The 22,573-nt window shown below is 39.0% G+C and overlaps 1 protein-coding gene across 1 annotated transcript; it reads right to left on the bottom strand.

The window, feature by feature from the left end:
• Positions 1–892: 892 nt before the first annotated feature.
• LOC118809145 (zinc-binding protein A33-like) lies at positions 893–19,244 on the bottom strand. The gene is made up of 6 exons (XM_036572162.1): positions 18,611–19,244; positions 18,427–18,522; positions 18,104–18,334; positions 5,142–5,164; positions 4,935–5,053; positions 893–2,270 (listed from the first exon to the last, which is right to left on the bottom strand). The coding sequence occupies exons 1-6, from the start codon at positions 19,010–19,012 to the stop codon at positions 1,729–1,731; spliced, it is 1,413 nt and encodes a 470-aa protein (XP_036428055.1). The 5' UTR covers positions 19,013–19,244; the 3' UTR covers positions 893–1,728.
• Between the last annotated feature and the right edge of the window lie 3,329 nt (positions 19,245–22,573).

Raw genomic sequence — 22,573 nt, forward strand, 5'->3', positions numbered from 1 at the left:
AGTTTGTAACACTGACTGAATCATCCTCACCTGTAAGAATGAAACATCTTCAGCTCCCATCTCCTCTTCTACGGCTCTGATTGTGTCTGAAAGTGCTGATATCTCTCTGCTCATCTTCTCAATCTTCTCCTTCATCCTCTGACTCTTCTGCTCCTCTTCCTCCCTCAGTGCTGATATCCTGGCTGCCTCTTCATCTCGTAGAAACTGGTGAAGCTTCTTAAACTCCTCCTTAATCTGTCTCTCTGTGTGTTGGGCCTGAGTCTGGAAGGAAGCAGTAAATCAAATCAAATATGAATGATTATGTGAGGATGTGGGTTCAGAATCATAATCTCAGAAGATTTTGTTATTCTAACCTTTATATGTTCTGCAGTCTGATCCAAATTCAGTTTAAACCTTTTAAAGATCTTTAGTTTCTTCTTCAGGGGCTTCAGTGCAGTTTTGAGTTCTTCCAGTAATAAATCACCTTTTTTGTGAAAAACAAAGCTAGATACAAAAATTGCCGCAATTGTTCCTCAAAATGTGAATCCACTTGAGAAAAATGAATCATTTAGTAAAGTGATGACAAATTGGTTTCATTTTCAGCCTGAAATTTAGTGAACTTAGTGAACTTCTGACAGTGTGTTTGTAGCCTACCTTTTTCTATTTGTGAGACTAGCCCCCAGTTAGTCAGGTCCACCATTACCCGCGATCTGACGCCCTGCTAATATGCGAAGCTACACCATAACTTTAAACTGGCTTCACAACCAAAAATTAACTTTAAAGGCCCTTTGGATCCTGTATTTTCACAAAGAGAACTGATCCTATTTCCTTTAATCTTATTTCTGAATAAGAACCATCTGATTGACATATAATAATCACAGATGTGCTCTGACATTTTTATGGTTTAATCAATTTTAATGTTACTCATTCCACATTTCATTTTTGTCAGATAAGAATCACATCATCATATAAATTTGATGACAAAACTGACAAACAGGGAAAACTTAAAACTTCCAAACAAATTAATTGACTTCATTAAGCCGTTCAGACAGAAACTGACAGGCTGTTAGTTTTAATCCCATTTTCATGGTATCAGTGTTAGAACTCCATATAGAACCACATACACTGAACAGAGTTCACTTCCTACATTGTTGACACTCATTGGAAAAATAGGGCTCCCCCACGTCCCAAATTCCAGTTTAACCCCTGATCTTAACCAAACTTACAATAGACAAAAACAATACAAGACAAAATACAGGAAACCCAACAACCTGGTTTGTGTTACTGTTATCAGGGTCACAGAAGAGCTTCAGAAATGAAGATGAACTTTCCACAACTGTGTTTAAGCAACAATGAGAGACAGTAAAGCTCACGCTGATGTAAGAAGAATCTTATGAATGGATGTGTTCAATATCTCAACATAAATATGATTAATCCACCAACTATCATACTTGCATATTTTTTCAATGTTAATCTGCATGATCGTCCATTTTTTACATACTGAGCAAGAAATATATACATATATGTATATGTAGTGTTTTTTCAGACTGTTTCAGACTACTTTAATGTAGTTTCCATTAGTGTTTAAAAAAGCAGATAAACCTTCTACAAATGTGTTTAAGCAGCTCAATAAGATTCCTCAAATAATCCCAGCTCAGCTGCAGTAACTGAACAGGTCTTATAACTGCAGTGATCATTTCAGTATTAATCAGTATTTCAGTGCTGATCCACACAAAGACTGAATGAGCTCTAACTGAGCTGATTCACTGATACACCAAACTGCACTTCTGTGATTTTCACAGGGCTGATGTCACGAGTACCAAACAGTGGAAAAACTCTCTCAGTGAATGTGTGTGTGAAAGTGTGTAAGTGTGTGTTAGTGAGAGGATCAGAGAATGAGAGTTTTCCTCTGTCCCAGTCCAGCTGCACTCTGACCCTCTGCAGTTTCTGACCTACTGAGAGGTCAGTTTCTGTTTGTGGTGAAGAACAGGCTCCATATTCACCTCTGTAATACCACACACACCACACTCCACTCCTTGAGTATATACTTCCCTTCTTCTGAGCAGATTCTGTCATCACACCCAGAATCCAGTGTTTATTGTTTCCAACTTCAACATCCCAGCAGTGAGTTCCTGAGTTAAAGCCCCAAGAGCCCAGGGCACATACACCCATATCAAATCTCTCTGGATTATCAGGAAGCTGCTGTTTCTCATTACTATATCTCGCACTGGTCAGATCATCAGACAGGATGAGATCAGGATGAGCAGTGTTGGGGTCCAGAGTTACAGGAGCTGAAGAAAAAATACAAACATGTAATTTACACAGAAATAAAAATACATCATGAGTTTAATCATACACTGTAAACAATTACAACAGCCTAATTTACTGGCATCAAAGTTGTCAGGTAGTTATTTTAATTAATATTTACTGCACTCACACTTTAATGTTAATTTACAGTAAAGATGTATTGTAGTTTTAAATGCAAAACTATATTTACAAGAGCACATACTACCAGAAGTATATTACTGTAATCAACATATCCTATTTTGTGACTATTAAATATATGCACATACATGTTAGGAAATGAAAGAGTTATGCAGCAGTTAAATTGCATCTGAAATCATTTAAAAACCATCAACAATCCTAAAAAGCTAATCGACTGTTTCATTTCAGCTTTTCATAAATACACCAAGCTATCAATCCAAAAGCTAACAGGCTCCTCTAATAATATTCACAGTTAGGCTATAAGTTGGAAAATTTACTAAAAGGTTCACTGAAAAACTGCAATATTCAAATAAATAAAAAATATGCTACATGCAGATCTTATAAGCTCCAAAAGTCAGTGTTTAAGCTCGAGCTGTAAAGTATTAAACTCAATGTGGGAAAGTAGACTTAGTAAGCCAAAATAATGACTTTCAGAAAGTGTAATTATTTCAATATAATACCTAGTTATTTTGACATAAGTTATTATTTTGATATATTAATTAAACAATTTCAAGAAGTCAAACAAAACAAAATGACAATCTGCTGCCAGAAATAGGAAAAAACATCAGGCTAGCCTTTTATTGGACAGGCGTCTCTGAAACAACACCATGTTAGCGCCAAAAACAAGACAAGCTTTTCACTAGCATCAAATAAAGCTCATAATCACCAAGTATGGCCAAATCTACCCTCAGGGAGACTTGCGTGAGCAAGCTGGAGCTCTGTGTGCTAAAGGGCATTTAATACATACAAGACATAACATACTGAAAAATTATGTAAAAATCATCTGTTACGTTGAAAATCACTTAGAGCAACACAGACCACAACTACAGATTGATTAGAAGTCTTCCCAATGAAACACTGCATTTTGTATGAGAATGGAATTTGATTTGTTTTCTGTGAGAGTTGTTACTGTATTGTGGCAAATCAAAATCCTGACTCTCTCCATGTCATTTCTGAACGTGTGGGTCGTCCTGCCTTATTTACGTTTCTTAACGCTCCAAACACTGATTAACATCTGCTGCTATCTGCCATTACCTCAGTCAAGCGTTAGCAGATCCTGACAGAGTAGAGGCTGCTGTTTTCTACACATTTCCAAAGACAAAAACAGATTGAAATAACATCAGTTTATGTTTAAAAAAGGTTTCTGCGTCATTGTTGCCAGTGGTTTCTGAGCTTTCTTGCTCAGATCAAGAGCATCAATTGTCTTGTACTGATGTTAAGAAAGAAAGCGTCTCATTCTATGCACAAAGTCGTCAAAGATCCAAAGATACAATGTCAGTGTACGTTAGTTTAGAATGATTTGTGGTTTAGTTTTTTAAATTTCCTTGTATTGTTCTTCCTGAATGTTCATGTATACATTTCAGCAAACTTTCAGGATGCATGTTTTAAAGAGAAGGGAAGAGTGATTTTTGTGTTTTTTTTTTGTTTTCTCCATATGGATTCATCTCCTGTTCCATAGCTATTCAGAACATGAAGCCTCATGGATGACAGCCGTGAGAGCCAGCAGGAAGGCGGGGCCCTAACTCTGAGCGAAGATGAACCCTTAATTTGTCTTGTGTTCGATCCGGGTGGCCAAGCTGCTGAGCGGGGTGCAGTGACGGGGAGGCAGAGCAACAAGCTCTCGTCCCCTCTTGGCTCAGGTGCTCAGCACCTTATAACAAAAAGAGAGAAGAGAGAGGAACAAGCAGCAACGACAGACTGAAGACTAAAGAGCTGAAAAGCTTGAGTGAGAAAAGGACTGAAAAGTCTCGTTTTTAAGCCACTGAAAAGTGGCCAGCTTTGATGAGGTTGTTTGGTTTGTTTTGTGTTGTTTTGGAGTGAAAAATAAAGTGAAATGGCTGCTGCGACTCTGAACACTGCCTCCAGCGTCCGCCTTGAGCCCGGGGCAGCACAAGTCATGTTACACCTACTAAATGGTTAATTTATATTGTCTGGCTTTAAATTTAGTAATAGTTAGCTGTGCATTCAGAGGAAAGACGGCTTCCTGCAGCTGTAATGCTGTGTTCATCAGTTTAAAAAATCAGATAACATTTTTACACAGATGAAAAGGGTCATTAGAAAAAAATTTGCTTATTAATTTATCCCTTAATTTACTTCAATACCTGGTTTATTATGATACACTGGTTGCAGTGGATGCTCATAGTGTGTGTGTGTGACTCATGGGGAGGGATGACTATAGCGGGAGTAAGAGGATAGGGGGGCCTTAGACCTTCAACACCCAGTGACTTGTGGGGGTCTTAATCTGGCCTAGTCAGTATTTACTATCAGCATTTGTAAATCGGAGCAGATGCTTTATTATAATAATCTGCTCCCATCACAACAGTAACTTTTTATTGGCAAAATAGGATTTATGACAGTGCAAAACCTTAGTGGATCTGCCCCAACATATGTGAGAAAAATAAGACAGAATGGAAGAAAGAAAATAAGAAAGAAACAAAGAAAAAAAGAGAGCTAGAGAAAGTGAGACTCACTAAACTGAACGATCTTCTGCATCTTCTCCCAGACTGTGAACTTCAGGTTGGCCAGGTGTTTCTCCACATGGAGCAGCGCTCCTGAAAGGCTCTCTGGATCCTGCTTTGTGAACGGAGCTCTGGAAGAACATTCAAGACTCAGTGCTGCTGAAGCTTTGAGTTCAGAACCACAGAAAAGAGAGAGAGACAGGAGACAATAACACTCACCTTTTCACTGTGGCCTTGTAGTTCTGTAAAACAATGAGAGTGGTATCAGTGAATGTGCTCTTTATTCATTCATGTATTTATTTTTTTATTTTACAAAATAAGAATCATGCACACAATGCAAATACCACAGGGATCGTAGGTAAGAAATTTATGTAGAATTCCACTAAAGTAATACATAAACATTTCCCATGTCTGTACAGATGTTTCTTATCAGATTTAGGAAAAAACACACCTGTTTCTTACTATGAATCAGGTCAAACATTACAATATGTTAGAAAAAGGCCAAAATTGACCCAGTAATAACCTTTACTCCACTTGTGAAGTGGTCAAATCTGTGTATCTGTGAATATTTTCATTATTTTTTTAAACATAACTATACCCAGTAAACTCATAATACATAATTGTGTACAGAAAAAGTACATTCTTGATGTTCTGCTTTGCTGGATTCAGTCGTACACAGTTTATTAGAAAACGTCCAGTGATTCTGCAGTACCTCTTCTTTCCACTAGTTTTAGTCAGTATTTTACATTCTCCCCCAAAATATGAGTACATCACTTCCAGAGAATGTGGAGGAGTTCTCTCATCAACTTTCACTATCATTAAATATTATAAATATATATAACAAATAATTTTCATGAAAATCTTTACATAGTTACGCATTATTTTTGTGTGTACGTATAGTCACAGAGCTAGAGCTGTATGAAGCAATCAAATGTGCCAGATTCTCTGCTGGTACTTGTAACGCCTAAATTTCACTTTCCCAATTCTCTTTATAAACCATTTTAAAAAATGAGGTCTATGAAAATGTCTGAAATCACATCTACAAAATCACTCTGGATAATTTTAACCTTGTTTAATTCTTTTGACTGGACAAGTTTTAAAGTAGAAAATAAAGCCCCGGAGTGGAGGACGACATCATATGAATTCTTAAATCAGGAGTAAACAAACATAGGCCTCCTGTTATTTAATGCTCAGATTGTTGTATTATATCTTGCACCCAATCTTTAATCCCATGCTCTGCTGAGAGATCTTTTACCCTTGCCATGAAAACCCTCTGTTGTCTAAACCAGTTTTTAATCGCCCTTCTGAAGACCCTGGTAATGGGTCTGTTGATTGTTCTTTTCTTTAAATTTTGACTGTTTTTATTTAATATTTAATGTTCTTTGCAACATCATTTCATTTTAGATTGTGTGCTGCATGCTGACACAGTTTTTACTAGTCACAAGTTTAGCTGACTTCTGAAGTAAATGCCTGAGCATGTTTGAATCCACCCAGGAATATGAATATCCTACGCCAAAAAAATTTAGGTAGGCTGGAACTTCTCCTGTACTGATTGGGCCTTGTTACAGGTTTTTTACCCATCCCTGGTAGTGGATTCTACTTTTAAATGTGTTATTCCTATGGAATAAAAAGGAGGAATGAAGGGAATTCCATGGATTTCCTTAAAAGGATAATCTTTTCTGTACAATAAACCTCTTCTACAAGCACACTAACTTCGTTATAAATTGGTCATCTTATGTCTTTCTGTCTGAACAAAACGTCTTGACCAGTAAGTTTAAAAAGACACATGTACATTTCCTGGCATCCATGCCTTGCTCAGCCATGGTTTCCTGTTCTTAATCACCCCAGCTTAGCTGTATGTTGTTCTCAGAAACCTTGTTCATCTGTGTATTGGCTTACTGCTACTCATGTATGCTTCTAAATGTATAAAGAGACCCTCCTATTCTAAAAATAAATAAATGTGTCTGAACATCAATGCGCCTGTGTCTGTGTCTCTTGATCTAACACACTCCTGGATCTCCGATGGAGAATAACCAGATAAAGTGAGGTCAAGTTGGAATCGCTGATATGGGATCTGCATGATGTGATTGAAAATGAAAGGTGAGCCACAGAAGAAATGGTCATATTCAAATTGAAAGAGAATGTGGTAGAGTCAAGCAAGATCTGGAAAATCAGCTACAGGATTTAGGTCAGTCAGTATCAGACTGTCTCAAGAGACGAGACGTATAACTCAAGTGTATGGTTTCCCGACACCAACCCAGCTCACCTATCCAACCCACGCCAAGCCCATACCTAGTATCAAACCCCACTACATCCACTCCAGCAGGTGTTTCTGACAGCTGTTCTTATGTGCTGAAGTATACAGCACCAATCAAACTTGACTTCCCCAGATATGGCAGTTCAGAGCAAGATCCTGTGGATTTTATTGAAAGATGCGAGGAGCATCTAGCTGTGAGACCCCTCAGTGATGCAGAGATTTTAGCCACTTTGACATCTGTTTTATCGGATACTGCAAAAGACTGGTGGTTAGCAGAAAAAAAATGCATCAAGAGTTCAAATCAATGTTTTTACACTCCTTTTTATCTGAAGACCATGAAGAGGAGGCAGAAAAGTGCTTACATGAGAAAAAAGAGGGAGCTGATGAAAGCATTCAAGAGTTTGCATTTTGCTATCGTGCATTATGTCTATGGTGGAAGACCTCCATGAAAGAGAAAGACATTATACATACAATTTTACGTAACGGCTAGTGAGTATTTTAAGGGAGACAGTTTTCACGGTAGATAAGTTGGTATGGCTCTGCACTTTGGCAGAGAGAGATCTGTCTGAGGAAAGATCATATTGGACACAAGCTCAACAAGAAGCCCAAAATCAAAATAAAAGGCCTGACAATAGACCACCAAAAAAGCGATCCAACCATACCGCAGCTTTACATTGTGAGCAAACACATCTGGAGGTAAAAACACTCAGTTTTCCAATCTACTTGAGAAGTCATAGATATGACACTGTAGTTGACACCGGCAGTACTTTTTTGTTGATTCAGGAATCACACTGGATGTAAGTAAAGGCTGTCAGTGAGATCTGGAGGTCAAGTCAGGGTCAGAAGTTCACATTGGCTAATTGGCAGTTGCAGACTGCGCTTGGAAGGGTGACTTGGCAATGTACATTGCATGGACATGATTTCTCCATTGAATTATTCATCTTTAGAGACCAAGACCACGTTTTTCCTATCATACTAGGACTGCAGTTTTTATTAACAGCAGGAATCGTTCTGGATTTTACCAATTACCAATATACCTATAGGCTATCCGTTTATGGTGACAGTGCTCATAGCTTTGCATGTTGTAATAGTAATCCTGTTTTCAACCCCAGCAGTCTGTATCTTGCTACAGGGAAGATCACAGTATCTGCAAAGACCATTCAGCAGTTGGTGGAACAGGCTGATGCTACACCTACAGAAATGCAGCAGTTGGAAAGCATGCTTTTGAGTTGTCCAACAGTTTGCACCGACAAACTAGGACATACTACAGTCATCAGTCACCAAATACTAACTGTAGATGAAATTCCAATACAAAGAAAAGCCTACCCTATTCCAGCAGCAAAACAACAATTCTTAGATAAGGAGATTGAGACCATGCTTTAGCGATGGCATCATCGAACCCTCAACATCTTCTTGGTCAGCTCCTGTTGTCCTAGTACCAAAAAAGGATAGTGGAACACCTGTCTGTGTAGACTGCAGGGCCCTAAATGCCAAGACACACTTGGACAGATTTCCCATGCCACAAGTCCAGGACATCTGTGAATCACTCCATGGAGCTAGTGTTCAGTACAGTGGACCTGAAAAGTGGCTACTGGCAGGTCAGTATGGACCCAAACAGCATCCTTAAGACTGCATTTGTGGTTAAGAACAACTTATACCATTTTGTATGCCTTCCTTTTGGTCTAAAGAATTCCGCAGCTACATTCCAGCATTTGATGAATTCTGTGCTTAAAGATGCCATAGGCAAGTTCTGTTTTGTCTATACTGATTACACTGTGGTCTATTCCAGCTCTGTTGAACAGCCCCTCACCTACTTTCAACATGTTTTTAGCCTGTTGGAGAAATCTGGCCTTACCCTCAATCTCATAAATTGCAATCTTTTACAAAAATCTCTCACATATCTCGGTCATGTCATCTCACATGAAGGAATCAAGACAGAGGCAGCCAAAATCGAAGCAGTGAAGAACTTCACAGTGCCTCGCAACATAAACGAAGCACAAAGGTTCCTGGGGCTTGCAGGTTGGTATCATAGGTTCATACCCAGATTTTCAGGGTGTGCAGCACCACTCAATGCCTTAACTGTTCCTAATTTAACATGTCCGTTAAAGTACAAACTGATGCTAGTGAAGTAGGTTGGGCGTAGTTCTCACACAAGACTGGGATGGAGCTGAACATGTAATTGCTTATGCTTCATGATGGCTGAATAGTGCTGAAAAGAACTATTCTTTTTCTGAAAAAGAGTGTCTAACAGTCGTGTGGGCTGTTGAAAAGTGGTGGCACTACCTTGAAGGGCGACATTTTGAGGTGTACACAGACCATGCTGCTTTGACCTGGGTGTTCAACCAACCTCGACCATCCTCACGTCTCATAAGGTGGGCCATATATTGGCAAGGGTTTGATTTTAATGTGCACTACAGTAAAGGGAGATGTAATGTTGTCCCAGACTCACTTTCTTGCAGTATGCCTGAAGTTCAGCCTTGTCTCCTAGCTACTCACAATGCTCTTCCTCAAGGTGAAGACCTACCGAATAATTGGGAGGAGATTGGGAAGCATCAGAAGGAAGATCCTGCACTTCAACCCCTATGGCAAGCCACAAAAGGTACAGATAAATCCCCCAACCATACGCAATATGCAGAACACAATGGGTATCTGTTCCGAAGTATAATGAACACCCAACAAGGACAAATACTTCAACTAGTAATACCCACCATGTTAAGACCAAAATTCCTTCTCTTTGCTCATGATAACCCCTTAAGTGGTCATCTTGGTCGCATGAAAAACCTTCAGTAGGTTACTCAGTGTGGCTTACTGGCCTGAAATATGCAAAGACGTATGGATGCACTGCAAGCAATGCGCTACCTGCGCTAAATGGGACCTTAAAAACCATGAACACATCCTTTGTCAAAGATAATCATTGTTCTTAGGGCCTGTTCTTGGATTCCAGAATTCAGATTCACAATCAATGTTACCTACCATGTTGAAAATATTAAAAGATTTCATGGCTTGATAAAACCTTAAACAAGCAGGGAGGTGTGTGACAGTTGTCACATTTTTGCTTTCTCTCATGGTAATTCCTAACCCAAGTGGCAGTACTGTGGTAGGAGATCAGTTTACAAGCCAAAAGGGGATCCATGAGATAGCATTGTAGGCTTAGTGGAAGTGGTTAGCTCCATGCCTCATTAATAAAGACCCTGGTTTGATGTAAGTTTGTTATTGCTTAACTATAGGTATATTCAGCCGATATTTGTGTATTTTTTATTTATATGAAGTTTTGTGCTGTTTTCTTTTGCAGAAGGGTTCTTTTTCTTCTTGTATATTTTTGTTTTGTGAATTTCTCTCTATACTCATCTTTTCAACAACTAGCTTTTCTCATATGGACTTTGCTCAATGTGCAATTCGTTTGGACAAAGGTTTCATGACTGCATTGGCTCACAGCGGCTCAGAACAGGGACCATTTGAGTTCGGACTTTCCTTCAACAACACAATACACAGGATTCGTGGATTGTGCTGGGGTGAAGGATAGGTTCAAAGGACAATTACCCTAGTGAGAGCTATCCAATTTTTTTGCTATTTAGATTTTTTTCTATGGACTCAACAACTGAATGAACTTTTGACAGACATTGAGAATGAACTGACTGAGCTTTAGTTTTGTATTTATTGTGTTATTTTTTCTCCTTGGTTGTGTTTTTATTTTTTTGGTTTTGATGCACTTTGGGTATAGTAAATAAGTTAAAACACTCTTAGTGGATGGTACTCCCCTCATTTTAAATTCTGAAAATGTGTTTACAAAGGCGTATCCATTACAAAATGATCAGGGAATCTCCTTTTCACGCAAGTTTGTCATTATTCCAGATTTCCCATTCAATTTGCTGGGTCGCGATGTTGTGTCCAAATTGTGTTTATCCATTTCTTTTGATGAAGGAAAAATGATTGTGTCCAATGAGCGCAATTATGCTTTTTCTGTTGATGAGGGCACCACAAGTACATCATTAAAAAACCCAAAATATCTGCAAGATGTCCCTAAATCATTATGGGCAGAATATAGGGACGAAGTGGGTCTATTAAACTGCGAACCGTATAAAGCCCAATTGTCAACACAACAGCCAGTCTGCAGGCAATACCCTTTGTCTAGAGAAAAGGAGGTAGGAATTGAGGGGGTGATACAATTACTGCTAAAACAAGGTGTGGTTACTGAAACAGTATCTCCCCATAACACACCAATTAATTTTGTATGCAAGGTGGGTGGTAGAGGTTGGAGGTTTACACTAGATTTATGGCGGGTAAATGAAGTTGTCGTTCCACGTGCACCAACTGTGCCAGATGTGTCTGCCATTGTTAATACAATCCCAGTAACACACACATTTCACTGTTGTAGACTTGTGTTCAGCCTTTTTCTGCATCCCAATCCATGAGGACACTCAGCATATTTTTGCTCTTAGGTTTAAAGGGAAACAATACACATGGCAGTGCCTCCCGCAAGGATGTGTGGATACTCCCACTGCCGCTGTGCGTGATTCCCTGACTACTTTCACTTTAGCAGAAGGCTGCACGGTGCTACAGTATGCTGGTGATTTGCTACTAACAGCAAAGGATGAGGTCACATGCAAGGCTGGCTCTGTGTGTCTGCTTCAGCATTTGGCTGTGTGTGGTTCCAAAGCTGCCCTTGACAAGCTGCAGTACTGTCAAACTATCTTGGTTTCATTTTGTCAATGGGAAGCCAAAGACTCTCAAAGGACAATTAAAGCATTTGCTCACAATGATTTGCGTTTTCTCAAAATGGTGTGAGGCCTTCGCCTGTGTGACAGAAAATACGAAAACAGTGGTAAGAATTTTAGCCAAAGAAATTATACCACGTTTTGGCATCCTAACGTCAATTAATAGTGTATTACATCTAGTGTAACACAACAATTATGCCAGTACCTTGGCATTGAATGGAATTTTCACATTCCAAATCATCCTTAGTCATTGGGCATTGTTGAACATACAAACAGAACTGTTAAAGAAAGGCAACAGACTAGAAGTAAGAAATCAGTTGAATTATTCCCAGCCATTCTTTGTGGAATACACATGACACTCAACCACAAAATTGTCTCCTTTTGAGGTATTGATGGGATGGCCATTCCCAACACCATGAGTGCAAGGTAAACCTGGTCAGATAATCAGTGGAGATATGGACACAATTGTGACAGATTACACACAGAAGCCCTGATCAATAAATCAACCAGCATACAAGCTAATGTTGCTGTTTCTCTCCCTCTCCCCACAGACCAACCAACACACCCTTTTAAGCCAGAATACAAGGTACTAATTAAACGTTTGCTTCCTAGGAAAGTTGGAGAAGCACTCAACAGACCACCATGCACTGTCATTGCAGTAACCAGAACAGCTGTTTTGACTGATGCACAACCACAATGGATACATGCTAGTAGAATAAAAGGGGGCCGCCAGGTAGACTGAGTTGTAAATATTTGGTTATGTTATGACTGCAGCCCAGATAGATTCTCGCCTATATCCCTGGTGAATAACTACAACTACTTCTAGGCCCCCATCTGCCACCTCAGCTTACCACCAGGACCGTGGCAGAATCCCAGAAGACTTCACTGCCTGACCAAAGCTACTGTGAACCTGCTAAAGAAACAGGGACTGGACTACACTTTCTGGACCTTGTCCTGTTTCTTACAGCTGACCCTGACCTTGACAGATTTCCTTACTTTCGTGTGACAGTATATTGTTATTACTTAAATCCTAGAAAACCACATGAAGTACTGTGCAAAGTTTCACATTGTGACCATACTTTAAACTGATATTGCACTTAGTGTTTTGTTATTTCAGACTTTCTCTTTTGATCCTACATGGACTCAGAGGAAACAGGATCGACGAAGATGGGCCATTGAGATGACACGTTGCGGGGTGACGTGCTAGTAACCTCTCCCCTAGGGGCCTAGGCTGCCTGTCCCACAGCGCAAAGTTGCAAACAGGCCAGAAAACTGTTGATACACGACCATATGAGTATGTATTTTAAATAACTTTGTTTTTGCTTATGTTTGAGTTGCTGTTCCTATATCTTATATTCCTGCTTTCACTCTCTCCTGCATTGGGAGGGTTGGAACGGAACCCATTTTTGCAACATTCATTGTCTAACAATTTGTGGTATCATAAGGCCAATTTTACTGTGTGCACCACCATTGGCAATACACCATGCTATTTGTGTATGTCTGCACATAACATAATGGTATCCTCTATCTTTAAGGATGTTTTTTTTCAAACCATAATTGTTCTGAAAAATTAAAGGCCTGTATCACGTCACAGGCCTGAGCAAAGAATTTTTTTTCCAGACCTCCATACCAGTTTGTTGATAATCTAGATGCTGATTATGAGTGTTTTTATCTGGCCCCTGTTATTTCCTATGCCAAGGATGTAGGTAAGTTACTCATTAACACATGTTAAAACCCAGGGTTTATGTAATTAATGATTAAGGTAAGCCTCGCCAGGATATTTTCTGGCACTGTGGTGGCAATAAACTGTGCCGCTTCCTACCCGATCGGTGGACTGGTTTATGTTGCTTAGTCATGTTTGCTGAAAGACTGCAGATAATCCCAGCAGAGAGGCTAAACAGATCAAGGGCACCTCAAGCCAAGGGCCCAAGCAATCTCTGATGACTGAAAACACAGATGTGTCTATATAGATACAATCAGGGTACCTCAGGGAATTCCAGATGAATTTAAAGCGATGAATTCAATAGCAGCAGGATTCTCTTCTACTCTCCACTCTCTTCAAATGAATAAAAATGTTGATTGGAATAACTATGGTTGGTATAATCAACAGCGTTTTGCTAATTTTACCCACAATATCCTTAAGGCATTGGCCCAACAACTACATTTAACCTCACAAATGACGTATCATTGCCTGGGAAGGACAAAACCCTGACCAAAGACTGAAATATGGAGAAGGCCCAAACACGTCAAAAAGAATCGTTTGACAAGACAGTGAAGGATAGAGAGTTAATCCCAGGAGAAAGTGCACGTCCTCCTGCCTTCATCAGATACCAGCTTGTTGGCAAAATGGCAAGGTCCCTATAAAGTAATTAGGTGTATCAACCAGACAACATACGAGCTGTCACTCCCAGACAAAAAGAAAAAATTACAAGTTTTCCACATCAACATGCTTCGAGCCTAGAATGAGCCCAAAGACAACACCTCAGAGCCCCTGTGGGTACCAGCTGTGGATGAGGAAGAGGAGTGCAGCGAACAGTACTTCCCATCAGTTGATGACACCAGCCCATCACCTGACCTAACGCACCTGAGACCAAACCAACGAGAGGAGCTGAGCAGGATTATTCCGCCAAACCTCTTCAGTGAAGAGCCAGGCAGGACCAGCACAATACAACACAGCATCTGTCTTCTGAGATCAGATCCCATAAAACAGACAAACTGTAGGGTGCCAGCACACCTGATTCCTGACCTGAAGATGGAAGTAGAAACCATGCTGCAGCTCGGGGTGATTGAACCATCAACTAGTCTCAAAGCTAAACGTGGTATCTGCTTTTGACCCCTACCCAATGTCAAGAGCGATGAACTTATTGAGGGATTGGGTAAAGCAAAGTTCTTGTCAACACTCGACCTCTGTGCCACTGGACCAGTCGGCCGAAGAGCTAACGGCGTTCCAGAAGCCCAATGGCTAATTCCATTTCTCTGTGATGCCATTTGGACTCCATGGAACAGCAGCCACATTCCAGAGGCTCATAGATGAGGTGGTGAAAGGGACAGAAGACTTTGCGGCAGCATACATTGAAGACGTGGTCATCTACAGCATGACATGACGAGCACATCTGGCACATGGAGACTGTGCTTTGAAAGATTCAGGAAGCAGGACTGACAGTGAATCCAGCTAAATGTCATCTTGCAAGGAGTTCCGTCTCCTATCTCAGATACACCTTGGAAGGTGGAACTGTCTGTAGGTTGAAAAGGTAGAGGTGGTTAGACAGTGTCTGGTGCCAACAACCAAGCGAAGGGTGAGATCCTTCTTGGGACTTGTCGGGTGGTATAGGAGATTCATCCCGAGATTTTCAGAACAAGCAGCAGTCCTGACGGACTTGGTAAAGAAGGACATGCCACAACATGTGAAATGGACTCAGGAGTGTGAGGCAGCTTTTAAATACTTAAAAGAGTGCTTGTGCTCAGAGCCTGTGTTAAGGAGTCCAGAATTTGATAAGCATTCCCTTTATCATTCCCTTTGATCCAGACTGTAAGGGCCCACAACCATATGGAGAGAGGGGAGTGATCCTGTCGTCAGTAAACCTGAAAAGGAAAAGAATATTGTTACTGTAAGCCATGTAAAAGTATACTTACCTGTAGAATGTGTACAGCCCTGCTGATATGTCAGTTTTAAACATGGTGGGGAGTAATTACCTAATTATTGGATTATGTTTGCAGAGCACCTACCCCTTTGTGTTAACTGGTTTAACCCAGGGTGGGGTTAGAGGTTTAAACACACGGGAAGGTCAGGCTAGCGGGGAGGTCTTTTTTGAAACAAGAGTTTGAGGGAAGTCTCTTCGGTCTCGCAACCTTGTGACAAAAAGTTCCTGTGCTGAGGTTAAGCCAGGGCAGAGTTTGGACCAAGCTAATGGGTGTTTGAGGTCCTAAACAGTTCTATGTACTTGTTCTATGAGAGAACTCATTTTCTTTTCGTTTTCTTCCAGTTTTTTTTCTTTTTTCCTTTTGTAATTCACTTAATAAACATTGGCATATTTGCACTTACTTTTGGAGTCACAGTCCTTAATTTTGGTAGACCCAGGATTCCCGGCCAACCACTCAACCAGGCGTGAATCTGAGAATATCCAACATCACACATACACACACAGGCACACACACACACATACTAACAGCAGGCCATGTAAGAGGAGAACAGAGTGAAGTAACACAGCACTTCCACTCTTTTATTCCCCGTGGGTTCACCCCAATACCACATGTGTAATGTAAATGTGTACAGTGTGAAGTCATGGAAAATATGTTATTTTATATGTTCTTCACAGAAAATAAGCAAAAGCCAAAGAATCTGGGGTTGAAATAATAATTAATATTTTTTTCTTTTGGTAAACATTGAAAATGGGTCCCACAGACCCGAACACCACTCAAGGGTTAAACCAGTTACATTTACTGTCAGTTCAGTTTTCTTGAACAGATTTTTTAAACTGTATTCTATAAGGGACAAAAGCTCACTTTACACATTCTACAGTTACATGTTTTACCCACAGCTGGAGCTGCAAATTCAAACACTAGCACAGATAATGAATTCAAGGCTTGACGAAGGAGAGTGGCAGAAAGTGTAATGATTTCATTAGCCATAATAAAGAGACAGCACTCCAGGTCAAATTTCATCTTAAATTTCATGTTATCATCTTACATACATACATACATCATCTAAACCGCTTATCTTTCTGGGTCGCGGTGGGGTGCTGGAGCCTATCCCAGCTGTCATTGGGCGGAAGGCAGGATACACCCTGGACAGGTCGCCAGTCTATCGCAGGGCAGACAGACATACATACACAATCACACACACATTATCTTATCATCTTACTTTATCTTAAAACTACAGCTTAATAAATATTCTGTCCATATTGGTCATGTGATCAATCTGGTTAGGACCAGGCCCACCCAGGCCTACCCCTGTGTCAGACCTTCAGGAAGGAAGTGATGTACTTTTTCACCAGAAATACGATTATGGAGGTGATGTGCCAACAAGGTGATGGTTAGGCTACCACTTCGATGTTATGGTGGAGCTGTAAAAACGACCACTGGCTATGGCAATATAAACACACTTGTGGGCACTGACGCAGTACTGTGACTGAAGAAGAAACCTACTGACTCAAAGTGGCAGGAGTTATCACTCTCCTTATGATTATTGTTTAGTTTTGAACTTTTACATTGTCTTATGGAAGGAACAAGAGAGTGAGATCCATATTTAAACAGCAAACCAAAAATAATCAACTGTGTCAATCTTGTGATATATTTTTAATAACTGGTTCAAGATCAATGTTTTAGGGTAGGCTAATGTTTGATTAAAAGTAAGCTAAAAGAGGAATGATCTTATATCAGGAGTTTACTGAGCGTTCTTGGTAAATGTGATTGTATACATGGTACACAAATTGATGTATATGTTATTGAAGGTGCAAAAAATGTAAGAACTGGTAGCCCAATTACATTTCTAATCTGCAAACGAACATTTTTAAGGGCTGCTGGACATTTTTCAGGTGGTGTTTTAGCACTCCCTAGCACCCCCTCTAAATGTCACCCCTGTGGCCATCTTGTTTTTGTGGCTAACTAGTAGTTTGCATCTTGCAGTGTAGCCTCTGTATTCTTGTTCATGAAGTATTCTGTGGACAGTACTCCAAATCCACACTTACCTCTTAAAGAATGTTTCTGATCTGTCCAACAGATATATGGGGATTTTTCTTCATTATAGTGAGAATTATTCTGTCGTCAGCTGTGAAGGTGTTCCTTGGCCAACCTGTCATTTTAAGCTAATTAACACACTATAGTAACGGTTGCTAACCACTAACTGGAAGCCTAAGATATTTAAGCAGGGTTTGGAACTGGGCCCCTCAAACATGGGCCCAAATGCAAGTGAATACCCTGCAAAACAAGACACTTTAACATTACCCACAAAGCAGCAGATCAGGAGGCAGAGCAAGCTGAGTGTTGGTGATATTGTTAATGTCATAATTCTATGAAAATTACACATTTTAATATATTCTTAATATTACTTTAAAAGGTTATACAATTTTATAAGATTTTAGATTAAGTTTTTAAGTTTTACTTACTAGAAGTGTTGAGAGTGGTTTTGTTCCCATTTTCAGTAAAGTTCTGTAAAACAGAATTGTTTGTTTTCATTCTACACTTTCTTACGCTGCATTAATTGCACTCACCTGCAAGAATGAAACATCTTCAGCTCCCAGCTCCTCTTCTGTGGCTCTGATTGTGTCTGAAAGTGCTGATATCTCTCTGCTCATCTTCTTAATCTTCTCCTTCATCGTCTGACTCTTCTGCTCCTCTTCCTCCCTCAGTGCTGATATCCTGGCTGCCTCTTCATCTCGTAGAAACTGATGAAGCTTCTCAAACTCCTCCTTAATCTGTCTCTCTGTGTGTTGGGCCTGAGTCTGGAAGGAAGCAGTAAATCAAATCAAATATGAATGATTATGTGAGGATGTGGGTTCAGAATCATAATCTCAGAAGATTTTGTTATTCTAACCTTTATATGTTCTGCAGTCTGATCCAAATTCAGTTTAAACCTTTTAAAGATCTGCAGTTTCTCCTTCAGAAGCTTCAGTGCAGTTTTGAGTTTCTCCTGAAACAAATTACCATTTTTGTAAGAAAAAACACTAGATATAAAGTCCACATAGAACTTCTTCAAAGAGCGGTCATTCATAGCCTACCCTGTAGTCAAGTGCTGCATCCTGAAGGGAGAGAAATTTGTGGTTCATGTGTATTTGAGAGACCCAACACACCACACACACAGGCTGTAGATCGTCTAGACAGAAGAGTCTGAGTTTCTCACCGTGCACACGGCAGATGTTTTCAGACCCTGTTGAACTTCTTTGCCTTCTCTCCTGTAAGAAACTCTCAGACAGGTTCTTTAAAGCCAGGTTTGGTAGAGGGTTCTCCATTGAAGATCTTCTCCTACAAACTGGACATTCTCTGGATTCTTTGGTTTCCCAGAACCGCTGCAAACAGTCTTTACACACACTGTGGCTGCAGCGCAGAATAACAGGATCTTTGAAGATTTGAAAGCACACAGGACAGGAGAGATCCTCCTCTGAGAAAGATTTAGAAGCCATTTTCTTCACCTGCTGTTTCTTCCAGTGAGAACGCTCAGACTTTCACTCTCAGTTCTGTGAAACACTCAGTCTCTGATTTCAGGTTTGTTTCAAGTCAAACTGGCGGCTGTAGATCCAGTTAGTGATCATTTCCCTTCAGAGAGATTCTCCAGTTCCAGAATTCTCCATAAACCCACCAATAAAAGTAGACTCAGCAAAACACAACAGTACAGCTCATAAAGCTCTGCACACGTCTCACACTCAGCATGTAGGAGGAGTTTCAGTGGGAGGGGTTTCAGTGAGAGGTATTTTAAAGACGGATGGAATTTATGCCAGAGAGCAGGAAACAGATAATAATAAAGGCTATTATATTTGTAAAACATTGAACAGATGTATTATCAGCATAATCAGTATAATCTGTTGCATTCAGCAATCCAGGTTAATTTCTTGATTTGCTTCAAAGAGAATAAGGAACTGTATAATATGTATTGTTAATAACATGAGATTTCAAAATAGAGTTAATGATTTGTAATGTTCTTTATTTTATTTTTTCTTGTCGCTTTGTGTATCTTGTATTTATTTTAACCTTTTATTCACCTCGAAATAGAAAGCCTAATTTACTGTGGCATACAGCATCTCAGCCTGTTTATAATTTTAGACACAGTGTAAAGGCTCTTCATGGATTCATATTGTCCTCTTTTTCAGCAATGCAATGGACGTGGTCATATCATGACCAAGGGAGACCTCAACACAATTTTATGTAAATCTGCACTGATACAATGCTTGATACAATGATGTATTATTTAAAAAATTATATAATATATTGTACCGTACTACACTATACAATACTATAAATCATGGAATGATTCGCAAAATGTTATCAACAAGACAGTGTTGCTAATCAAAATTCTTATAAGTATTTTTTTTTATTATTGCTAAGAACACAAGGGACAAAATAAAAACATTCAATTTTAGAAAAGTGGGCAGACTTTTTTATAAATTACTTTTTGAGGCTAAAATCATTTGTTTTCTTATGTAGGATAAGATATATGACATTTTCTATGTGAACCAAGCATTTCTTAAAACATTTCATTGAGCTATATTTGTCTAATGTGGTAAAGGATTAAAAATCTGTTAAAATTTTCATATTATGCCAATTAGTTACACTCTAAAATGTACATATAATGCCACTTATTACTGGTGCACTGTACTGTTCTCTATTACTAAAGCACTTTTATGAACTACCAGCAGATGGAGCTCTACTACAATTCTCCACTCCTCAGTTTTATGTGTAGACATCAAATAATCTCACCTCCTTTCAGTTTCATAAACCCCAGCAACAAAAACAAATACTATATATATATATATATATATATATATATATATATATATATATATATATATACACATCTCGGTGGAAAAATTCCCCTTTAAGCTCACACTGTCAATTTTTTTAGCTTGCACAAAAAAAAAAAAAAAACAGAATTTTCAAATTCACTCAACACTTTCTTTTTTCTTTATTTAGAATCACTTAATGGTATAACATCAGTTTACAATATCGTCTGTAATTAGGTATTCTTACAAAGTGATCTATCTTTTCACCTTATCTAATGTGTAAATAGGACTCAACAATAGAACCTGGGGTGCTGATTAGAGACAAAGAAAATTAACCTGGCTAAATGAAAAATTGAAAATAAATAAGCACATTTAAACACATTCAAACAAATTCAAACAGAAGAGGGGCATTTTGGGGTAATATACATTTTCCAGTTCTCCCAATATTCCTCAAATTTAGCTTCCTGAAGCCTTATGGAGAAGGTGAGTCTTTCCATTACAAAGATTTCGTAGATAATATCATTCCAGTGCTCTAGGGGTGGGGTATCTTTCTTAAGCCATTTCTTTGTAATTGCTTTTCTACACTCAAAATTCCAAGGAGGTATTTTGTTTTAAAATTTATAGATGTTGAGTGAAGAAGCCCAAAAAAAGTTCTTCCCAATTAAAGGTGATTTCCTAAATATAGTCACCAGTTCATGCGTAGATTTTGCACCAGAAAATATTTATTTTCGGGCAGGCCCAAAACAAGTGATAGTGATTGGCTTCCTGGGTGCCACAATTCCTCCAACAGCTGGGAAAGCCAAAGTAGTGTGACCTCTGAACAGGTGTGATAAAATATCTGCTAAGACTCTTCCAGCCGAACACTGTCCATGAAGCTGAACTTGATATCGTACACTGAAATTCACAGTATTTTTTACCAGACTTCTTCTGTAATGCAACTATTGGTTTCCTTTTCCCATTGTTGTTTTATGTAGATGGTACTTCCTATTTTGGCTTCCTGAAGACCCCTATATACCTTAAGCCCCGAATCTATATACTTTCAGTTAATTGTTTTCAAATATTTTTTGATCCTTTTTCATAAAACTGTTTATGTGATGACGTACTAAATAAAAAGTCACTATTATTTAGTCCGTGCAGTGTTTTTTAACATCTGAAAGTTTTTCAATGCCCCTTGACTGAAGAAGGTACAGTATGAAGAGAGGCCCCGACTCGCCCAGTCCTTATAGTGCATGTCTAACATTTGGGGTGAAATCAGATTCTTTATCTCTTCGAGCAAACCCCCTTTGGTGATAGTATTTAACCAGGTTCTCAATGATGCATTGATCCATTTATTACCTTTTTCCATTAAATTTTTAATGGAAAAAGGTAAAAAAATTTTAAAGTGTTTTATCCCCTAGCCGAGCTTGAATTGGGAGCTTCCCAGATATTTTCTCCTCAATTTCTTTCCATCTTGCTTGATAACCAGAGTTACACCAACAAAACAAGTACCTTAATTCGGCTAATATATAATGATCCTTTATGCAAGGGAGTGCAAGACCACCCTTATTCTTTGCTAATTCAAGAGTTTGAAATCTTACCCTAGGCTTTTTCCCTTGCCAAATGTATCGTGATATTAGTTTATTCCATTCATTGAATTGCCTATCAATTATCTCAACAGGAAGAGTCTGAAACAAGTACAATATTCTAGGCAGAACATAAATTTATATTGATTCCATTCGTGACTCAAAACTAAATATTGGAATTAAACTTCATCTCTTCATGTCCTCCTTTATTTTCTGGCTAAAAGGATTAAAATTAATACATACAATTTAGTTAAGTCCTTTGGGACATTTACTCCTAAATATCTTATATGATTCACGTCCCAGTTTAATTGAATATTAGAGCTTGTGTTGTGGCTCGGCCTGTAATTAAAACTTAGTATTTGGGTTTTTGGAATATTCAGTTTATGGCCTGAAACAGAACTAAAGTAACCTACGAGTGCCAACAGTTTAAAAAATGAGCTCTCTGGATTTGACATATATATTAGAATGTCATCTGCAAATAATGAGATCTTATGTTCTTGGCTTAGCATTTTTATGCCTGTAATGTTCTCATCCTGACTTAACACCTCAATAAATATAACAAACAACAATGGGCTTATTGAGCAGCCCTGTCTAGTCCCTCACTCCAGACTAAAGGTGTTTGATATGGCTCCATTTATTTTGATTCTTGCCCTTGGGTCACTGTACAATGCTTGAATAGTTTTAA

This window comes from Colossoma macropomum, unplaced genomic scaffold (assembly GCF_904425465.1).
Source record: "Colossoma macropomum unplaced genomic scaffold, Colossoma_macropomum, whole genome shotgun sequence".
NCBI lineage: Eukaryota > Metazoa > Chordata > Actinopteri > Characiformes > Serrasalmidae > Colossoma > Colossoma macropomum.

What these genes read in the sequence shown, in the direction of transcription:
- LOC118809145 (XM_036572162.1), bottom strand. Translation starts at nt 19,012, where the DNA reads ATGGCTTCTAAATCTTTCTCAGAGGAGGATCTCTCCTGTCCTGTGTGC. An exon ending in ATGCAGCACTTGACTACAGG is followed by an intron (nt 18,523 to 18,610) that starts GTAGGCTATGAA and finishes AATTTGTTTCAG; the next exon opens with GAGAAACTCAAAACTGCACT. An exon ending in AAGATGTTTCATTCTTGCAG is followed by an intron (nt 5,165 to 18,103) that starts GTGAGTGCAATT and finishes ATTGTTTTACAG; the next exon opens with AACTACAAGGCCACAGTGAA.